This window comes from Nansenia antarctica (genome assembly GCF_963989245.1).
Source record: "Nansenia antarctica genome assembly, chromosome: 5".
Classification (NCBI taxonomy): domain Eukaryota; kingdom Metazoa; phylum Chordata; class Actinopteri; order Argentiniformes; family Microstomatidae; genus Nansenia; species Nansenia antarctica.
In genome coordinates this window covers 60,112,853-60,133,013 of record NC_137690.1, presented here as the reverse complement: position 1 = coordinate 60,133,013, position 20,161 = coordinate 60,112,853, and the positions used below count along the sequence as shown (strand labels likewise).

Below are 20,161 nucleotides of genomic sequence, written 5' to 3'. Positions count from 1 at the left end.
ACTATATGCTTACTTTTAGGTTGTCACAGTATCACACGGTGCTACACAATGATTCCGTTCTGGTGGTTCCCAAACACGGGTAAGATGATAGGCTAGTCCATCCCCGTTTATGGGAGATATTTGGAAACCTGCCCTTGGCTTAGAACTATATAAGAGGTGTTATGAGATGTGATACTCGGACTGTACGATACTTTTGTGAACTTGGCATAGGCCCACCATGTAAAAAATTTTTTTTGTGTCATCGACCACATAGCTCGGACTGCTATTATGTGTAAAAGCACACCTGGGGATTTAGGTGGACTGTACCGCAATCTTTTGAAATGGGCTTTTATTTTGCCTTCCAACGATAAAGAAGAACCCATTCAAACAACTGTTTTTCGTCAGCATTAAACCGTAACCTTGTAGACCTATAGCCTATGTATGTGACGGTAGCCTATTTGCTTGATTTTAGAGATTTACTCACGAACCCTATTGCTTTTGAGCGCAAAAGACACGCCAAATCGTCATAGGTATGGTCATTTTACAACGCCGCATTTTTCTACATTTAATTATCTGCACTGGGAGATTTTTATCGTCCTCTTTGCATATCACGTGGCCCGTCTTGGCCAATGAAGGCGCGACCTTTGGTGTACCCAGGCGCGTCAGAGTCGCTTACTCTCTCGGAATCAGTATCTCCTGTTTTCAGTCTCTGGGCTTTTTACAAAAAGAGCCAGAAGCCTCAATGTTGGATGCCGTGCTATGTCAACGTCACTGCTTCTCCGTCCTCGCTGGGTCGACCCGTCGGTGATGTTCCTCTACGACAACAGCGGCGGTGCCGATGAAGTGAGCAAGAACATGGACGGTGGTGGTTTTGCGGGAGGTAACTTTGCGGCAAACCAATGCAGAAACCTAATGGCACATCCCGCGTCTCTGGCGCCGAGCACGGCGTACTCGTCGAGCGACGTGCCCGTCTCGGGTATGGGTGAACCAGCGAAGCAGTGCAGCCCGTGCTCCGCCGCGCAGAGCTCCTCCAGTGCGTCCCTGCCCTATGGATACTTCGGGGGCAGCTACTACCCGTGCAGGATGTCGCATCACAGCAGCATGAAGTCGTGCGGCTCGCAGCCCCCCTCTGCGTACGGGGACAAGTACATGGACACGTCCGTCACAGGCGACGACTTCACCTCTCGGGCGAAAGAATTCGCCTTCTATCCAAGCTATACCCCAGGTCCGTATCAGCCAGTTCCCGGTTACCTAGACGTGCCCGTGGCGGAGCCCAGACACGAGCCCCTGCTGCCTATGGAGAGCTATCAGCCGTGGGCTCTTAACACAAACGGGTGGAACGGGCAGGTCTACTGCGCCAAGGACCAGCCCCAGCCCGTTCACATGTGGAAGTCCTCCATACCAGGTATAGGCAGAGAATCCAAGCTTTTACGCAATGAGTCAGTCAGCTTTCCTCAATGTGTTTGATTCACAATGTTGCGATTTGTTGTGTAAACCGTTAATGGATAACTTGTCGTTTTAGTGGATAACTTGTCGCCTTGTATTTTTTTATTTTGTGTGTGTGTGTTGTGTAAATTCGTTGGAATCTTTTTTTTTTTTTTACCTATAACACTTTTGTTTTCCGTTTTGTTCTAGACACGGTGTCTCACGCAGGGGGAGACATGAGCTCCTTCAGACGTGGAAGAAAGAAGCGCGTGCCATATACCAAGGTGCAACTGAAGGAACTTGAGCGCGAGTACGCTGCCAATAAATTTATCACCAAGGACAAACGAAGGAGGATATCTGCGCAGACGAACCTGTCCGAGCGACAGGTCACTATATGGTTTCAAAACAGACGCGTTAAGGAGAAAAAGGTTGTCCACAAAGTGAAAAGCATCAGCTCGTCTTGAAAGACTATTACGATAGGAATGGTACTAAACACACACACACACACACACACACACACACACACACACACACAGACGCACACACACACACACACACACACACACAGACATGCACGCGTACGCACGCACGCACGCACTTACACACACGCACACACACACACACACACACACACACACACACACACACACACACACACACACACACAAACACACAAACACTCTGCTGGCTCTTCACGCTTTCGATGAGAACAACGGACTCCTTATTTTAACACCGAACACGATTCACAAACGATGCCAAATGGACCATGATCAAACAAGGAATTGCGTATTATATTTGAAAAGACAATGTTAAAACACTGGACCATCTGGTCCAGCTTCTCTTCATGATGTAACATATTGTGAATAGTGTGAGGAGCCCGAATCAAAGGGAAGGGGCGTATAATTTTGTTTGCGACTGTATGCAGTAACCTCAGCTCAGGAAAACAGACACCCGTCAGAGAGGTGTGTGTTTCACCTTTCATTGTATCTTCAATTTTACCGAGTGAGGAAAAATATTAGAAAATCCACAGGTAGTGACGACATTTAGGATTATATCTTTCATTGTTAAATATGTATCGAGTCAATTTCTCTTCATACTCACGTGTTTAAAAGAAGCTTAGCCTCAGCAGACGGTTTCATGCTCTCACTCATAACGGATCCATGGTGCAATCCTCTTTAGGCCTATGCATAGATAATCGTCTGGGAAATGTGTGTCCATTGAACCTTAGTTTGTGTGTATTCATGTGGTTGTACATAAAAGTATATATGCCGACAAAACAATATAGTATTTCAAGGCTATCTGTGTGTCTGTAAAATGTGTCAGTGTAAAAATATTGACACAAAAATCTGTCCCAATAAAATGGACATTGTTGAATCATATGACGACCTCTATTTTGAACAAACGCTCTGACTTTTACGCCAATTGCATTGCATATAGGCTCTCTTTTCAAATGTGAAAGACCATACTTTTGTTTAGATTAAATCTATAGGTGCAGTAGCAAATTACATGTTGTTACTACGATAGTCGAGGATTTGCTTGTTTAGTCGATTCTTTACTTTCCTCTCAATATCATGGGAGGCATTACGAAATGTTTCAGTCTATCGTGAGTACATCTAAAATGTCTCACTTTGGTGAGAGATAGAATAATGGCGTGTTATTTGAAAAGACTGCAGAATTATAGGCCGACATCGCCATCTAGTGATGAGTCTGTGATATGGTATTTAGTTGGTAGGCCAGACTGATTTCCTGCTAAATACTATTACCAATCACCATAACCACTAGTGATAATGATGATTATGATATAATAATAATAATAATAATAATAATAATAATAATAACAATTATAATAATAATATAAATAGTAATAATAAAAGCAAATAGTTGGGTAACAATATTTGGAAACGTGTTAACAACATTACCCCAAAATCGTTTTGTTGAAATTATTGTCTACAAGACTTAGGCGACTATTGGTAAATAAGTCAATGTAGCTATGTAAGCTACACTTGGTAGGCAAATCAATTACATTACACATTTCCAGAAATAGAGAGAAGTCTATTAGGCCTACTTTGAAACGCTACGTTTTACGAGATTCGTTCATTCAATTGTTCGTATTGTCATCCTGGATTTTCTTCATTTGTGTGCGTATGGTTGAGTGAATATGTTCTATAACATTGTCACATTATCAAGGAAATAGGCCTATGTATATGAAACGTAATTAGGCTACTTTTCGGGTTTTCAACATATTTGTGAGGCCTAGTATGATCTCACGTTCGTTCACAACTGTTCGTTCACAAGTGCGAGCACACGGCGTATAGGCTACGGATTTTACGCAGAAGTATAAATTGGGCTAGGCCATGCAGTTGCTTCTATAGTGCCATTTACGTAGATCCTGCATTATAAAAAAAAATCTTCTAGTGTGTATTGTGAACAGGTCAAATATACTTTATAGGTTACATGTCTGCACTGTGAATTAGTTAAACGCCAAAATATGATATATATAATATGGATTACACAGGAGTAGGCCTAACAGCCCTCAGTAAAAAGCCAATTTTCTACTTTGTAATAAGCTTAAGTGTTGTTGATATCGAGAGTCTTAACATTTCATTTAGCTGAATTTGAACTGTCGCATCTCCCGTCCTGAATAATTATCATTTAACATTGTTGAAATTATCATTTGTGATATTGAGCAATTTCAACAAGAAAATATAGATTTGCTGCACGTGATTCAGGGTGATTAGGCTATCTAAAGTGGTTCCTTGTGGTAAGAAAGGTAGAACATTGGCTAATGGTCATTTCAATTAATGATATTTCAATACAATATACTTTATTCAAAGATTGACTAAATACCTGATGTCCAATGAGCTTATAGGCTACAACTGTCATTTAACCATTATAATCCAAAATATAAGGTTGTTTACTATATTGTAATTGCAAAAATGTATTTGAGTATAGTTTTGAAATATGTTTCATACTCATGGAAAGTGACCAGGAATCCGCGCGCGTAACATTTTTGGATACGTCATTGGGATATTTGGTGATGATTCATTTATGCGCGACAAGCTCAAGTAAGGATTCCACCCTTAGTACTTACATAATGATGATTATACATTTTAAAGTGGTCACATTTCCTGTCACCGTCATCTCTAAACATTACACTATAGCAAGTGGCCGGCCAGCCATTTGGCTTAAAATCGTTCAGGAAAAGCAAACTAACATGAAGAGGGTTTTTCTTTTCCAGAACCTTTACCAGATGCCAATAGCTCCTTGTCATTCTCATGAATGTCAGGCTATGGCCAAAAACTGTACATTTTACCACGTGCCTTTTAAAATAAAGATATACAGAAATAATCAAAACAATATTTTGCGGTTAGGCCTACTGAATACGATGGAGCCTATGCAAATATTGTATTATTAAGAGATTAAATCTCACAGATCAGTCAGTTCTGGGCCTACACACGTCTATAGATCAACTGAGATTAAATTGTTCCCATAAATATATAATCCAAGTTGCTGGTGAGACTTGCTTTTGAAACCTGCGTTCATTTTCGATCTAGCATTGTGCTATCCATATTTCCCCCCAAACTGCTGGAAAGTAGACCTAGGCCTATATGGTAATGGTAAAAAGATTGGTCTATATTCCTTATAAACAGCCCAAAACAGCATCTGTGTGTCACAATAGCCTCTCATCGCATACTTATAATAACGTTTTATTTGTATAGCACTTTTCCTGCAAACGTTGCAGATCAAATGCTTTAATCATTCTATAATCATAATTTAATTATTTAGTCATTTAAAGGCAATATGAAAAAGATACTACTATAATACTACTAATTTCCGAACTTCTCCTTCAATGCTGTTTGGAAAGGAAGCGGGGATGCAAAAACTGGGGAAATATTGGGACGCAATGCATGTACGTGCACAGCCTTTCTCTGGTGCTCATCAGTTGGGGAATGAAGACAATAGACAATCCATAGGCATTATCCCTGTAGTTTTTGAAAGATCACTTGTGACCGTGTAGGTGTTTGTACCCGGGTCTCACGCGTGGAAGACATGGGCAAACTCATTAAGCCAAAGGCCAGACATTAGCTCAGTGTGCCAACCCATGTATTCAGGTCTGAGGCATGACATTAACGTGTGGTCTGTCATAATTCCAAACCTGTCATCGTCCCCCCCAAAAAAACTGTTGGCAGAAGCAACAGCTCTATGCTTATTCGAAATGTTTATTTTACACTACTTCTCATCTACTGTATCCAAACTGTCCATTCATAAAATGCCCAAGCAACTTAGTTGAAACTTAGTTGAAACTTAGTTGAAACTTAGTTGAAACTTAGTTGAAACTTAGTTGAAACTTAGTTGAAACTTTGTTAACTAAACCTTGTTAACTAAACTGCTCATATACATAAGGCTGTGTAGTATAGCAAATTGTGAACCATTTAGAAACATGGTCATAGGGTTTATTCAGGGTTTATATGAGACGCTACAGACAAATTATATATTATTCATTACATACAAAACAATCTGATGATGTAACATAACAAAAATAACATAATTACGGACAAAATAGTTTTGAACGTTATAATTTATTATGCATTAGGCGACATTGTCTCTCTTACGCCGATTAGACATTGGCCGTGTCTGAATGCTCATACTGCCTAATGATTACTAAAGGAATATACTAGGCTATATTACTATACTGATATATACTAAAAGTATATACTTCTAACCATACTATTTGGGCCGTGTCTGAATCATTGCAGGTTCATACTGCAACCTATAGCCGTTTTCTGTATGCAATATTAGAAAGTTTTGCAGTAAGCGAAATGTACCGAAATTGAGAATGTATAAAATGCCAAGATGTCATACTAGACTTTCCATGTGAATTCACTGCACACAATTCTGAAAGTCCTTTCCGATTTTAGTCCCACAATTCAATACAGCAGACAGGGAGATGGGCAGTAGCAAAATGTAACTAATTACCATGAACAATAATGTTTGAGTTATAGGTGAGGACTTCTCAGTATAAATTAGATCTAGTCTGAAATGTGTTGCTTACTGCATAAATGTTTACTAAACAGCCTAGCCTAAATACATATTATGTAGTATGGTTAGTATGCACTATATACTTTTATTAATCAGTAGGCAGTATGAACATTCAGACACATAGACACATTGAAGCAGTGGGCACTGCGACCCTGAAGCGCTAGACCGACGCAAACACACACGAACGCGCACGCAAGGGAGAGAGAGTGTCAAACTATGGTTGGAAAGAAAACAGGCTGGACTGGAATCTGGTGCTTTCTGAAGCATAGTTGGGGGTTTGCTGCCACCCAAAGGCAAAGAAAGGAACAGCAGTCCATATAAGAAATTCAGGGAGCAATTCAATTTGGCATTCCCCGATGCATAAAAATAGTGATATACATACAGGTTGAGAGAGCTCTACATTACTCACTGTCTTGCTGATTCGAGCTTAATGGCAAATGGGCAAGTGAAGTTAGAAGTACATGATCATCTGTAAATCATTTTTGCTGTGCTATCAAATCATCCTGACGTTTTTAAGGTTTATGCCATTTCACTATTCCATTCCATTTCATATATGCAGTGAAAATGGCTGCTTTAAATTATTTTCTAGAAAGGTCATATTCTTTGTTTTTGTCTGCTTCTGTGGAACACTTATTTTGCATTCATTTCAACGACTGTTGGCGTGAAATTATAGACAACAAACACAAGAAATTAAAATGTCAGCAACAACAACACAAAATACAATATATACAACACAATATAGGTTGGACATTGGATATTGCCTATTGTGCTCATCTTTTTGCAGGCCTAGTCGGTTGGAGTATCTTCTACATTCCACACGTCTGGTAGCGAAGGTCAATGTAAAGAGCATTGCTTTAACCCCCCTGCCTTTACGTATACGTCTGTCTCCGCGTAATGGAGGCTACAGCAAGGGGAGTGACCTTCAGCTCCCAGACCGTAATATACCAATAGGTTGACCTATATGACCTGTGATAGTGATGAAAGCTTAGCGTTTGGTCAGAAGCTCATAGTATACCCAAGGATCTCTGCCAGCCTAACTTGAGACAAGGCCGTCTTTAAAGCGGTCAAGCAGAGACACTTGACCGAGATTATTTGTAACACGCCTCCATAGGTTGTTTTATCGTGCCATGCCATATAGTATAGGCCTAACCGTTGAATAATTTGAGTATGCCGGTGGGTTTTAACCTTCAGTCGGAAAATTCACTCTCACTCGTTGGCAATGGGGCTACATTTAGGCTACAGAAAGAATTTTATTTGGGATAAATCTATATATTCTTCATATAAGATTGGTCTGTGATAATCTAAGTTATTTCTCAGTCATGCATCAGTTGGTTTACTAAATGATGCATTTGGTTGCCTATAATAATATATCTGTTATTTTATATACGACTATATGCTTTTTATACTTCTATTATTTGTGCAGCGTTGGTCAACTCAGACTATTATGCTATTTATATTTATAGCTATCGAAAGCCTATTTGAATGTCTTTGAGTGTCTAGAAAAGCGCTATGTAAGTCTAATGTATTATTATTATTATTAGGCTATTATTATTATTATTATTATTATTATTATTATTATTATTATTATTAGGCTATTTAGAAGACTAGCCTAATGCTATGGATGGGCATAGGTTTACAAATTATTTTTCTTCAACCTTGGTTAAAGATTCAACGTAGGTCTATATGACAGACTTCAAAACATCACGGAACATATTATATGTACTTAAGTTGGCATATAGTTCCGGTTGCTTTTCTCGTTTTGTAAAGCTTGAATCGTCGGAATCTCTGTTGCGTGCAGTAGAGCATAATAACAACATTGTCCTCAAGCCTATTCCTGCTATGGACCTGCCGATACGAAGACATAGGGTCAATGATCTCAATGATTCTCCACGCGAATAAACAAACACCTTAATACGTATATAGTAAAGTAAATTGTACGAAATTTCCAAATGCATGTTTTATTACGAATTCCAGGGATATGTGACTACATTGTAGACCTAATTTAGGCCGATCGGAATTGTAAGAAAAGTCTCTGTCGCACACCTCTATTATCTTGAGTGTAGGTGCTGCCATAGAATAACAATTTTTGAGTGTTTTTGAGAAGTGTTTTTGTTCAATCGTAGAAGCAACGTTAAGGCCTCAATTACAGTGAATAAATGTGCGTGTGAAAATCAAGTTCAAATACAGGAAAGAAAGTTGAAATAAGTTGCATATCTTTCGTTGTAGTGTTGCCATCGTCCTCAGAAAATATTATCACTATACTATGCTGCATGATCAACACTTTTAGAGAAATATTATACATAAGGAATGATTTGGATATTGACAATTAACGAGGATAAATGATTGGTATGCTGCAGAGCGACACGTGACTCATATGAAGAGGGAGAAAATATGATATTCTCAGTTTATTACCATTCCAACAATGTGTAGCTAACAGTCAATGGCGACATGTTCGAATTGTGGGATTCGGCTAAATTTGCTCAATAATTTTGAAATAGAAACATTTTAAATGTTAAATTCTCATTCCAATGCCACGTCTGTGGATGCAGTCGTTCAATCTCCAACACTGAGTCCCTCGAGCGTTTGGTGTCACCCACTCCCTCTGTCGAGTCCAGACTGATAGCCAGTCAGTAGTCTACGTTCGTTTGAATTGATCCAAGCGTTTGTAAAGTCACTATTGACCATGGAGGAGTTGAGTTCTTTTTCCATCCGGTTCTGTTTTCCCCCGTGTGGTTCCGCCTTCTGTTGTCGCCATGGTCCTTGGCCCACATTTCTGTCACCTGTGGATATATCAACAGTTCTTCACTGATTTAACAAGTTCACGCCTTCTGATATCTTCGTAGATGTGAATTTGTTTTTAAGTAGCATGTGCTTCGCATTGGTTATCCTCTTCTCGCACCCTCCTCGCTAATAGCCACTGACTTGATAACGGCCTACAACTCAACAGCCATGGCTGGATATCATTCAAGTTCAATTTGGTTCCTGTCCGGAAATCAATTGTTTTGAGGTTGTGCATCATAAGGGAGAATTCGAGTAATTTGGGACATATGTAATGTGGGACACCTAAACTCCAGTGTGTTTATTTCCTGTTCTGACCAAATCTAAAATATCAGTCACATGACATTCATGCAAAACCTATAGCCTAGTAAAAGTCCTGTTGACTAGTTTGTTATAATTGGTATAAATAAACACACTGGAGTTTAGGTGTCCCACATTACCCAATGTCCCAGATTACCCGAATTCAAAATCAACAAAATGTAGTCAACTTGACTTTTACTATATTCATTCTATAGTCTCATTCCATTGGTTTAGCTTCTTGCTACTGGACACACTGGAATTTAGGTGTCCCACATTACCCAATGTCCCAGATTATCAGAATTAACAGTTTCACGACTGCTTGTGATATTGCCTAGCCTATACACGTGTTATACCGATAGGCCTACTTTATAAGTTGAATATTTGTGTATACATTTCATGATTAGGCCTATACCCTTTGGTTGGTCAATGTTAGAGTTATATTAACATTAGTTTAAACGTGAAAAGTGCTACTCAAAACCTGTTGACCAATTTTAAGATTGTTACACATTGACATAGGACTACTATCTATTCATTTGTTGTATTACAATGCCATTTTGTTTCTAATGTATGAACTTTAGGGAAAACTTACATAAGCCTATATTAGCACTCGAAATTGTAAGACATGGACTAAAGTTACACTCAACAAATGCAAAATCCCTGCGTTTTGTTATAAAACGATGATACACGTAAATTGAACAACAGAGAAAGATTTAAAGCAGAATTGATGGACGTTTAAAATACCGGTCGCCGGCAAATATGGTGTTTATCGTCTTTGTATGTAAAATAGGCCTATAGACTATACTAAAACATAACGCCAATGCTCGAAAACCTTTTGTTTTGACCTCTCTTTAATAATGTTTACTGAAATTCCTGTCTATTGATAATAGTTTAATTATGTTTTTAATTTTCGTAGAAAATAGATCAAGTGAAGTGAATGTTTTTACTGTGCGTGAAAAGTAACATTGTTTGATTTGCCAATGGGAGAGCCTGTGATTGTAACCTATATGCTGTTGATCATTAGTCTAGTTCTAATCTAGCTCATGGTATGAGGCTATGTTGGTAATATCATTGTGTAGTTAATTAATATTAGGGATCAACTGAAAACTGCACTGAAAACAGCTTTAAACTTAGGGCGACAGTCTCTACGAAGGTTAAGTTCATTTTTAGACTTTGCCCATGCACACAAAGCGCAGGAAGACATCGATCCGTCTTCTAACCTAAAGCCACCCTTTCTTTTCCGTATGCACAACACTGCATGTTGTAGCTCAAAATGAATTGTAATCAGGGAAACTTCATCCGGGGCATAATGTGGCCCTAAATGGCGTCTCTAGCCTCCTCTATAAAGGCCCCAACGCTGCGGGCGGTAGTCCTCTCCCTCCCCCGAACTTGAAGTCGACCGCACAGACAAAGCTTTGGCGTGGGGGGGCTTTTACGCAGAAATGCCTTCTTGCTTTTGGCCACGAAGTAAACCCACAAGAACCAAAGAAAGATGTCGTGAATCAAGTGTGTTATAAAACATCTTCCTCTAACATAACTGTTTACATGTAATGTTCAGATGTCTTACTCTTGGTTACATGTCCCAACTTTAAAGGTCGGGCCGGTTAACCAAATGTGATAACAACGTTAATTGTCCATATAGGCCTACATATAATAAGAGTAATTACAAATCTTACCTGTCCGTGTCTAGGTTTTGAATGTTTATTTGTTCGCTATTGTCGGCTCCAGACTTTGAGTCCATAGGTGGCGACTTCCTCTCACGCCTGGTCAGTTTTGTGGTGTCTGGCCGAGGAGGAAAAGGGGCACAGTATAGAGCCATAAAAAAGCAGGTCTGTGCAGAGCTGGCTTTGGTTTTCGTGGACACCCTGTGCTCAATTATGGCGTAAAAGCTCTAGCACAAGTCGTAGAATTTGTCTGGATTGACGGAGAGGCGGAGCGTGTGGTCGCAATGGCACTGGTTTGTTTGTGTCCCTACAATTTATTCAAATAGGAAGCCTATATCAACGTGACGAAGGATGACCTGGATTATTATGGTGCTTCTTTTTTAAATAGGGGTTTAGCTCATTCTTGTCGTTTAATAGTAAATGTGATATTTTGAGGTCGTGTTACATGTGTCCGGTGCGTCCTGGAGCCCCGCGTGTAGGCCGGGTGGATTTAGGTAAAGCGCGGCGGGGCCAGGGGGAGTCCCCGCGGTCCTAATCCGTCTTCAGGTCTCTCATTTACAGCACATTAGACTCAGGTTCCAGCCACTCAAAACATGCAACCACTGTGGTCCTTTCCACAAATTAGTTTCAACGTGAAGTACAAGTCACCACGCAGGGAGAGGTATTAGTATCAAACGGATGGATTCCAAATAAAATGCCAAATACAAAATGGATTCCGAATACAACAATTGCAAAAGGATAACATCCTTGAATGTGTTACCTTCTATTTCGGTATTATAATAGTTGTTGTATAGATGTTGTATAGTCATTGGCCTATGTATCTCCATTATAAATGAAATTGAGAATTTGGAAGTATAGGCCTATATAGAACATTGATTCGCAGGGGGAATATGCAGTTTTAGTTTATAGGCCTAAGAGGGGTGTCAATTGAAATGCGTGTTGCATTCAATTAATATTAAAATAGTATCCCATCTTTGGCTGTCTTTAGGCCTATTCCATACATACAGAAATAAAGATTAACCTTACAGAATACTGGTAGTATTATTTCGCAAGGAGTTTAAAAAAACTACTATTTCTCAGAAAATATGTGGGTTTTAATTAGCCTATACGAAAAATATTTGGAGAACATAAAAATGAAAACTAGCCCAACCAAAATAAGTTGTAATCATAGCTATTTCTATTGACACATTATGGCCTGAATCGAGCTCCATATTGCTTTTCATACTTTTGTAAAGCGGTGGGTGAGAGCAACATTAGAAACAAGCTAACTACATAACCATAACCATTAAGGATCCCAATTAATTTAGTAAACAAATACACATAATACAAACAAAAAATCAACTGACACACCTAACAATCAACTCATGCACATTTCTATTAGGCCATTCTATTTACCGTACATGCTTCATCCGATCTTATGATTGAGTCCCTGTTATCGGTGTCATAAACACGATCGCACGATATTGATAACATTTTAGAACAGCATTGAAAACATCACATTTTCTGAGGTGGCAAAGATATATGTTTCCTTGCAAAACAAAAACAAATATCAAAACAGCCGTTTGTCGATATAAAATGGTTTATTTTGGCCTAAAATGTCTTTGGTCATAATATTGCTGACACCGACACCTGAATGTGACCAGGCCTAAACATCAAGGGTTACTTGAACATGACCCTGATTGCCAGATGCTGAACTGAAGCAAATTACATGTTGTAAACTATGACCAAACATCTTAGAGACAAACATTTTAAAATAGTATTAACATAGGCCTACATATTGCATTTGCAAAAAAGCACACTCAGGTGTCATTTGGATTATTATAAAAATAAAAAAAAGATTTAATTGTGTATTTTTCTAAACACATCATCAAACCCTGCGAAATGAAAGACTTGATACACAAATGATACTTGTACCCCCAGATTGATTAGAAACGCGCGCAGCATCTGGGAAATTGATATTGAATCAGGTTAATCCTTCGATAGCAGTACGTCATTTGCCTGCATCTTAACAACCAATACAATTATATTTTTTCCTCTGACTTGCTGCATGTAAGGGAATTCATTTTATACCGACATGGCGATAAAACACCAATGTCAAGCTTTAGGACAACCAGCAGTATGTCTCTCATTCTCTCTCACTCACTCACTCACACACTCACACACACACACACACACACACACACACACACACACACACACACACACACACACACACACACATCCAATGAATAACTCCACATGCTCTCTCTCTCTCTCTCTCACACACACACACACACACACACACACACACACACACACACACACACACACACACACACACACACACACACGCACACACACACACACACACACACACACGCGCGCACACGCTCACACACACACACACACACACGTATATATATATATATATATATATATATATATATATATATACACTCACACGGAAAATCTGTCAATTTCTGCCGTCGGCCACGTGACCCACGCCTCCCTGGAATGGATGGAGATGGCTCTCCACGTCAGCTTACGTCTCAAAATCTCTGCCTCGCGGACCTGCTTCAAAGAGGCACGAGCCACGGCTCTCCAGAGCCATGTTAAGAGGCGAACCCAAGATAGAGCAGTAGAGGGAAGGAATAATGGATTTTGACGAGAGGGTCCCCGTCGGATCGAACATGTATTTGCCCAGTTGCACGTACTACGTGTCGGCGGGGGCAGACTTCTCCAGTCTGCCCTCGTTTCTGTCCCAGACCCCGTCTTCTCGCCCCATGACTTACTCCTACTCCTCCAACCTGCCGCAGGTCCAACCCGTGAGAGAGGTGACGTTTAGGGAATACGCTGCCATTGACGCGTCCAGTAAATGGGCGCACCGGGGGAACCTGCATGCCCAATGCTATCCCACCACGGAGGACATGGTGCACAGGGACTGTCTGTCCGCGCAGACGACAGTAGGGGAGATGTTCGCCAAAAACAACCCTGCCGCGTACCACCACCACCACTCGGGCGCAGGCTCGGCATCTAATTTCTACGGCAACGTGGGCAGGAACGGGGTGCTGCCCCAAGCCTTTGACCAGTTTTTCGAGACGGCGTATGGCAACGCGTCGGAAACCCCGGCGTCCAACGACTACCCGGGGGACAAGACGGCCACCAAGCCACCGAGCTCGGCGCCGGAACATGCGGCATCGTGTCCCCGGGACACGGAGGGGAAAGAGCCCGCCGAGGACACCAGCAGCCCGGGGGACTCTTCCGGCAACAACGAGGAGACATCCAGCAGCAGCAGTACGTATGAAGTCAGCGCCCTGGTTATGAGAGAAAGTTTGCAATCTAGCGCTGCTGTTAACATTTTTATATGCTGTTTTATAAGCATATAAGGTTTATAGAGGGCCTGTAGATTTCCCCAACAAAAACTTTGTTATAAACTGCTGGATCACGTGCTTGGAATTGAAATTGGCCGTGAAAGACATCGGGGCTGCAGTGATTTTTCTAACACTCCCTAAAGTTTTCAAAAAGCAGCTATTATTACTGTGAATTCATCATAATATTCCTGGCTTTATGTTACTCCTTCGAATCATAAATGTACTACTTTCACGGTTTCTTCGCGTTAAAAGAGCACTTGCGTGTAATGACTCTGGTTTTAGGGTTTTAACACATGAGCCCTTGTGCTAAAGCAATCGTCGAGTGTGTTTCACCCTTATAGTATTTATCTGCGTGTGAAATAATATAATTGATTATGTATCATCATTTAATGCGTTATTACGTTGACATGATGTCATAAGGCCAACAACTGCATTGTTTCCAGTCTTGCCCAAGAATAGTGTTAATTCGTATTCACAGAAGTGAATATTATTTTGCATAGTCTAATGGTATTTCAATTATTGCGTATGATAACTAAAGGGGAAAGAAAATGTAATAATTTTGAATTAGGTTAACCTTATACCGTATGCATGGGTTTACGCTTATAGCGTATAGCCTATATACAGTCTAAAACATTGTCATGGATAATTAACTACTGCCTATATTCTGTGATTGGTAGCCTATATACTCTTCTCTTCTATGTTTCAGATGGACAAAGGACTCGTAAAAAAAGATGCCCTTATACAAAATATCAGATCAGAGAACTGGAGAGGGAATTCTTTTTCAGTGTGTACATTAACAAGGAGAAACGGCTGCAACTCTCTCGGATGCTGAACCTCACCGACCGCCAAGTGAAAATCTGGTTTCAGAACCGACGAATGAAGGAAAAGAAATTAAACAGAGACAGACTACAGTATTACACCGGGAATCCTCTGCTTTAGGCTTCTCTGAGTTGACATACTGACTCGTGTTTCCATCATCTGACATTGTGGCAGCAACTAAACAACAATGGCCGCAGCAGCAACAGCTATAGACGCTCAACTGTTAATTTCAAGTTCGAGGACAGCAGAATCTCTCCTGGTTTGACACGTTTTTGAGAATGAGCATGACTTAAAGACACACTGGCGACCGATGTTCTTCAGACTTTGTTTGAAAAATATCTATTCGGATATTCTCGCCTCCAAGACTATGTTCTCATGTATATTCTAATATGACTGTGACGCATATTTCGCCTTGTTAATTTTTCTTTTCATGCGGACAGCTTTATCAGTCTATCATTGACATACCCCCAGTATAATTTGTACGATTTGTCTTGTTTTCCCCAAAATTATCTGTTTTGAATCATAGGCTGCGTGTGGCAACGTGGTAGCATTTCTGTTGAATGTATGATGTATATGTTGAAAATTGAGGCGGAGGACTTGGTGTGACCAAATAATGAGTCTACGAACGCGAATTGAATGTGTCTCTGTTTGTAAAGTTATTTATTTTGTTCAAGACCATATCTTACCAGCTGAAAAGGTCATGCAGAGAAGTAAGAGGTAGCCTATTTAGTGTTCCATCTTACCTCCAAACTTCGAATGCTTTTGCTATTGTCATTGTTTCAAACAAACGCAAAACAGGATATGCATATTTTGTATAGCTTTGATAACCCCAACCATTTGGTTTTGAATTTGGTATATATGCACGGATAAAGTCCTAATCAGACGAATATCAATGGGCAAACAAACCGAACCAGAAATAAGCTTGTCAAAACTACTTGCCGTGGGCGGTATTATGACATACCAGCACTAAACAACAGGACTATACAGATTTAGGTCATCTGCATCCAATAGTTGTTCAAATAGGACGAAATAATCTTCCATTATGCACAGGTCTTCTTATTTTCTATTGTAGTGACAAACGTGACATGCGTTTTTAAATGTATTGCCAGGGACATCATATTGGATCAATTGCTGTATGCCCAAACTATTCTGTATTATCCTATATTTGAAGATTAAAAATGAAAAGAATATGAAGGAATTTACAATTGTGGCTGGTGTTTATATTCAGACTCCAAACCATTTCCATTACCTTTACTTACACGGTTATTCTGACTATGTATAGGCCTATTACGCACGATTTTACGCACGGAGAAATACACACACAAAACATTGTTTAAAAACATGTTAGTATTTAAAGTGCTATGTTAGATACCATACAGTTTGTAAAGGCATAGTGAAAGAGTAAAATACACATTTACAATACATGAAAGCTGGGTATCGGCCGCAGCCCACTGTTTATTCACTATCCATTGTTGAAAATACCGAGGATTACTCCTCGTTAACTTTGATATAGACCTAGGCTAAATCACTTTTAATGTGGGCCTAAAGACTACACTTGTAATTGCAGTCTCTATACCCATTGCCTCAGTGTAGGCTTGTGTTGCATTTGTGTACCACTCATTGCAATGGTAAAGAGCGACCATTCCTCAATATTTTGAACTCTGCATTATGTATTTTCCAAACTATGATTTCATTCAGTTCATTCATTGGCTTTGAACTTCTATATTTGGTCTCCATAACATTGGGCTAATACATCATCTAATTATTCACCACGTTCACCTACTTTCTATTCGTCTATGTGTGATTTGCCATCCATGGATTGGATCAGAAACATTGTTTCCACAACACTCTCCTGAACGAGGATCACCATATTTGCTGTTATTATCGTTCTGTTTATGAGCGCCAGCCACAGCGCAATGGCGTTCATATATGACAGTCAAAAGGGCCATAAACGCAGGGAGAGAGGCTGAAGTTTATGGTTGCCTCTCTCTCCGCCACAGTCCGGCCTTGTCTCGCGCATCCTTTACGGCGCGCTGGAATTCCGTCCCTAATTACGGGACATCCTCCCCGTTGCCGCAGCAACACGGCCATAAAACCTGTCTGGTGAGAGTCTGGAGCATTTGTACAATTGGAGTGCAGTGCAATAAACCGTCTGAGACCCAAGGTTATTAACTGTGTAACCAGGGAGGCAAGACCGACAACAGGGAGAGGACGGATAGGTAAAGCCTCTGCTCGCTGGCCGCTTCAACTTCATTTGAGAGTGCTTTCCCCCTTCTCGGTTTGTCCTCCATGCGAATCAATGTGGTGGCTGGATGGCTGTGCTCAAAAAGAGACGCGACTTACCACAGGGCGGCGCTGCTGAGATCAATGTCATTGCCGTGGATTTTTTTTTTGTCAACAAGAACCTACCGCAAGAACCGTTCAAGATTCAAATGAAACTTGATTGCAGGTAAATTCTCTTACAGCACATACAGCTTTTCACATGAACTTAACTTGTTGAAACAGGTAGCATACTACCGAAGAGTTCTAGATGTTTGAGTCGTTTCTATATGACAATGCTCAGAATGCATGGCTTGCACGTTTCAATATGGTGGTCATTCATTCAGCCCGACGCACAATCACAATTTCCACTGGTCAGTGATCTGTCATTAACTACTGAACATTAAGGGGACCAAGTGCTGCATACGAAATTAATGATTACATTTCTCTAATGATGGCCGATGTAATACCTCTTAAATTACAACACATCACTTATGCATCACTATCGCTTATAGTGATTTTTTTGGAATCAACCGTAACTGCACTTGGTGTCCTTCCAAAAACACATGACTCTCTCCCCGCGCCAAAAGCATAAATTATGGAATTTAAATAGTCGTTTTGATTGTGATAACCTAAACGTGCCATATTCCTTCCTGTCACAGAGTAAGCGAGAGGCAGCAGGGTATATTCGGTGTCAGTCCATGGCGCTGGGGGTTCTCTGGCCCTTCGTGCCCGTGGACTGACTTTCTCTCTCCTTTGTCTCGTGAAAAATAAATGCTTCCGCTGGATGTAATAAAACGCCGCATTATTGTTCATAACTGCACTCGCGACGAACATGATCCGGTTGAAACGGCCTCCCCGGCCAAGAGTATATGGAGCTGATCAAAGCCACTGGTCAGAGCAAACTGTTTTCGGGGACATGATAGCTGGACAGCTGTGAAAATGAAGATTTAATAGCCACAATTAATAACTGTAACACATAGATAGATAGCCTAGGCATAGGCTACATGTCAATGGCCTATAACTATTTCAGAGCTGTGCAGATTAATTAACATTTCTAATGTTCATAACTATTGTGTAAACTATTGTGTGTGTGTGTATATATGTATATATATATATATATATATATATATATATATATATATATACTACCTAATAAAACAACCATCAGTTCACAATAATATATATATATCATTATGAACTGATGCTTGTTTTATTAGGTAGTTAGGCCTATAGGCTAGTTCAGACAAAGTGGAATGCAAAGTTCACTGTTCAGTTTATGGAACAAACAAATGGTCGGCGCAAGGCCTTTGTTCTCGTATAGGTGTAAAGACTATAGGCTATACGTCCATAGTGTGCACCAAACAGACCCTTTCGTTCGTTTCACATAATCACACTAATGCCTTCGTGTGTTGAGCGAGGTATTAGCACACATACCTTTTTTAAATAGAGGAACGCCTACAATGTCTGATCGTCGTTGCATTATTATGCCACCACATTGATGTAATGCACAATAACATAGCCTATACATGAGGAGCTTATCATGTTTAAAAAATCGTATTCATGCATTTCTAGCAAATTCTCCCTAAGATTCACATCATAGGTTTAAAACAAACCCAGACGGACAAAAGCCACCTGGCACTAATGGCAAAACTGGCTGAGATTAACTTCAACCTGGGGCGAGCTAAAACGCAGCACATGGCCAAGGACACCACAAAATGGAGGGACACTTTTATTGTGGCCCTATAGGCCCAATACTCCATAGGAGGAGGAATGTAAGCATTGGTTATTTCAGCCCCCCAAACTCTAAATCAGCCCTCTAATAATTAGCCCTATTTTGCATGTAACACCTTTCTGCGTTGTTGAACCGCACGAGCAATTAGTAAAGAAAGTTAGATTCAAGTCGGACCTGACATCATATTGAAATGTTGATTAAAGAAGGAAAAAAATTCATATAGACGACTGCATCTAGACTTTGATAATCACGGCAGTCTCTGACTTGATAGCCTATTTACAAGAATGTGTGTATCGGTATCCACAATATCCAGTGCTGCACCTTGATAATAATAGCCTACACTACTTTTAATATTCTCTTCTTCCTTAGTTGACTGAAGAACATTTGAAGGATTAAGTCGGTTAAGCACCAAAAAGAAATGCAGCACATGCTTAATTACGGCTAATTTCAACAGGCATTAATTATTTGAGGGACATACATATCACGTTGTTAATTAATTGCGAAGCTGTTTCTCTGTTCAGTGGTTATCATTGTACTATAAACGAAACGTGTATCGTTATTCCGTTTGGACCTGGGTCGTTTGGAGACTATACCTAACATTTGAAAACGAGCCTTTTCTGTGTTTTTTCATGGTTGCTATTTAGTTGGATTTATTCTGATAGTTCAATGGATGCATAATGAAAACATAACTGTGTTAGCTATTGTCCGGTTGTAAGACATTGTGTTCATGGTTGTAGTCAGTCTTTTATTGGTTACAGCATTTGAGGAGTGCTATTTAAACCTCTGCTTTTACTACGGGAAGTACGCCTTGCCTT

General features: G+C 40.1%; 2 protein-coding genes across 2 annotated transcripts; both read left to right on the top strand.

Annotated features, from left to right (window-relative positions):
• Positions 1–738: 738 nt before the first annotated feature.
• Positions 739–1,868, top strand: LOC308158188 (homeobox protein Hox-A13a-like; the record flags this gene model as incomplete). Its single annotated transcript, XM_080531783.1, has 2 exons — positions 739–1,384; positions 1,615–1,868. 2 exons carry the CDS (start codon positions 739–741, stop codon positions 1,866–1,868), a joined length of 900 nt encoding a protein of 299 aa, XP_080387909.1.
• An 11,808-nt stretch (positions 1,869–13,676) lies between these two features.
• Positions 13,677–15,472, top strand: LOC308157333 (homeobox protein Hox-A11a-like; the record flags this gene model as incomplete). The annotated part of the gene is given in 4 exon segments (XM_080530875.1): positions 13,677–13,771; positions 13,773–13,808; positions 13,810–14,456; positions 15,240–15,472. Coding segments are annotated over 4 exon segments (1,011 nt in total).
• Between the last annotated feature and the right edge of the window lie 4,689 nt (positions 15,473–20,161).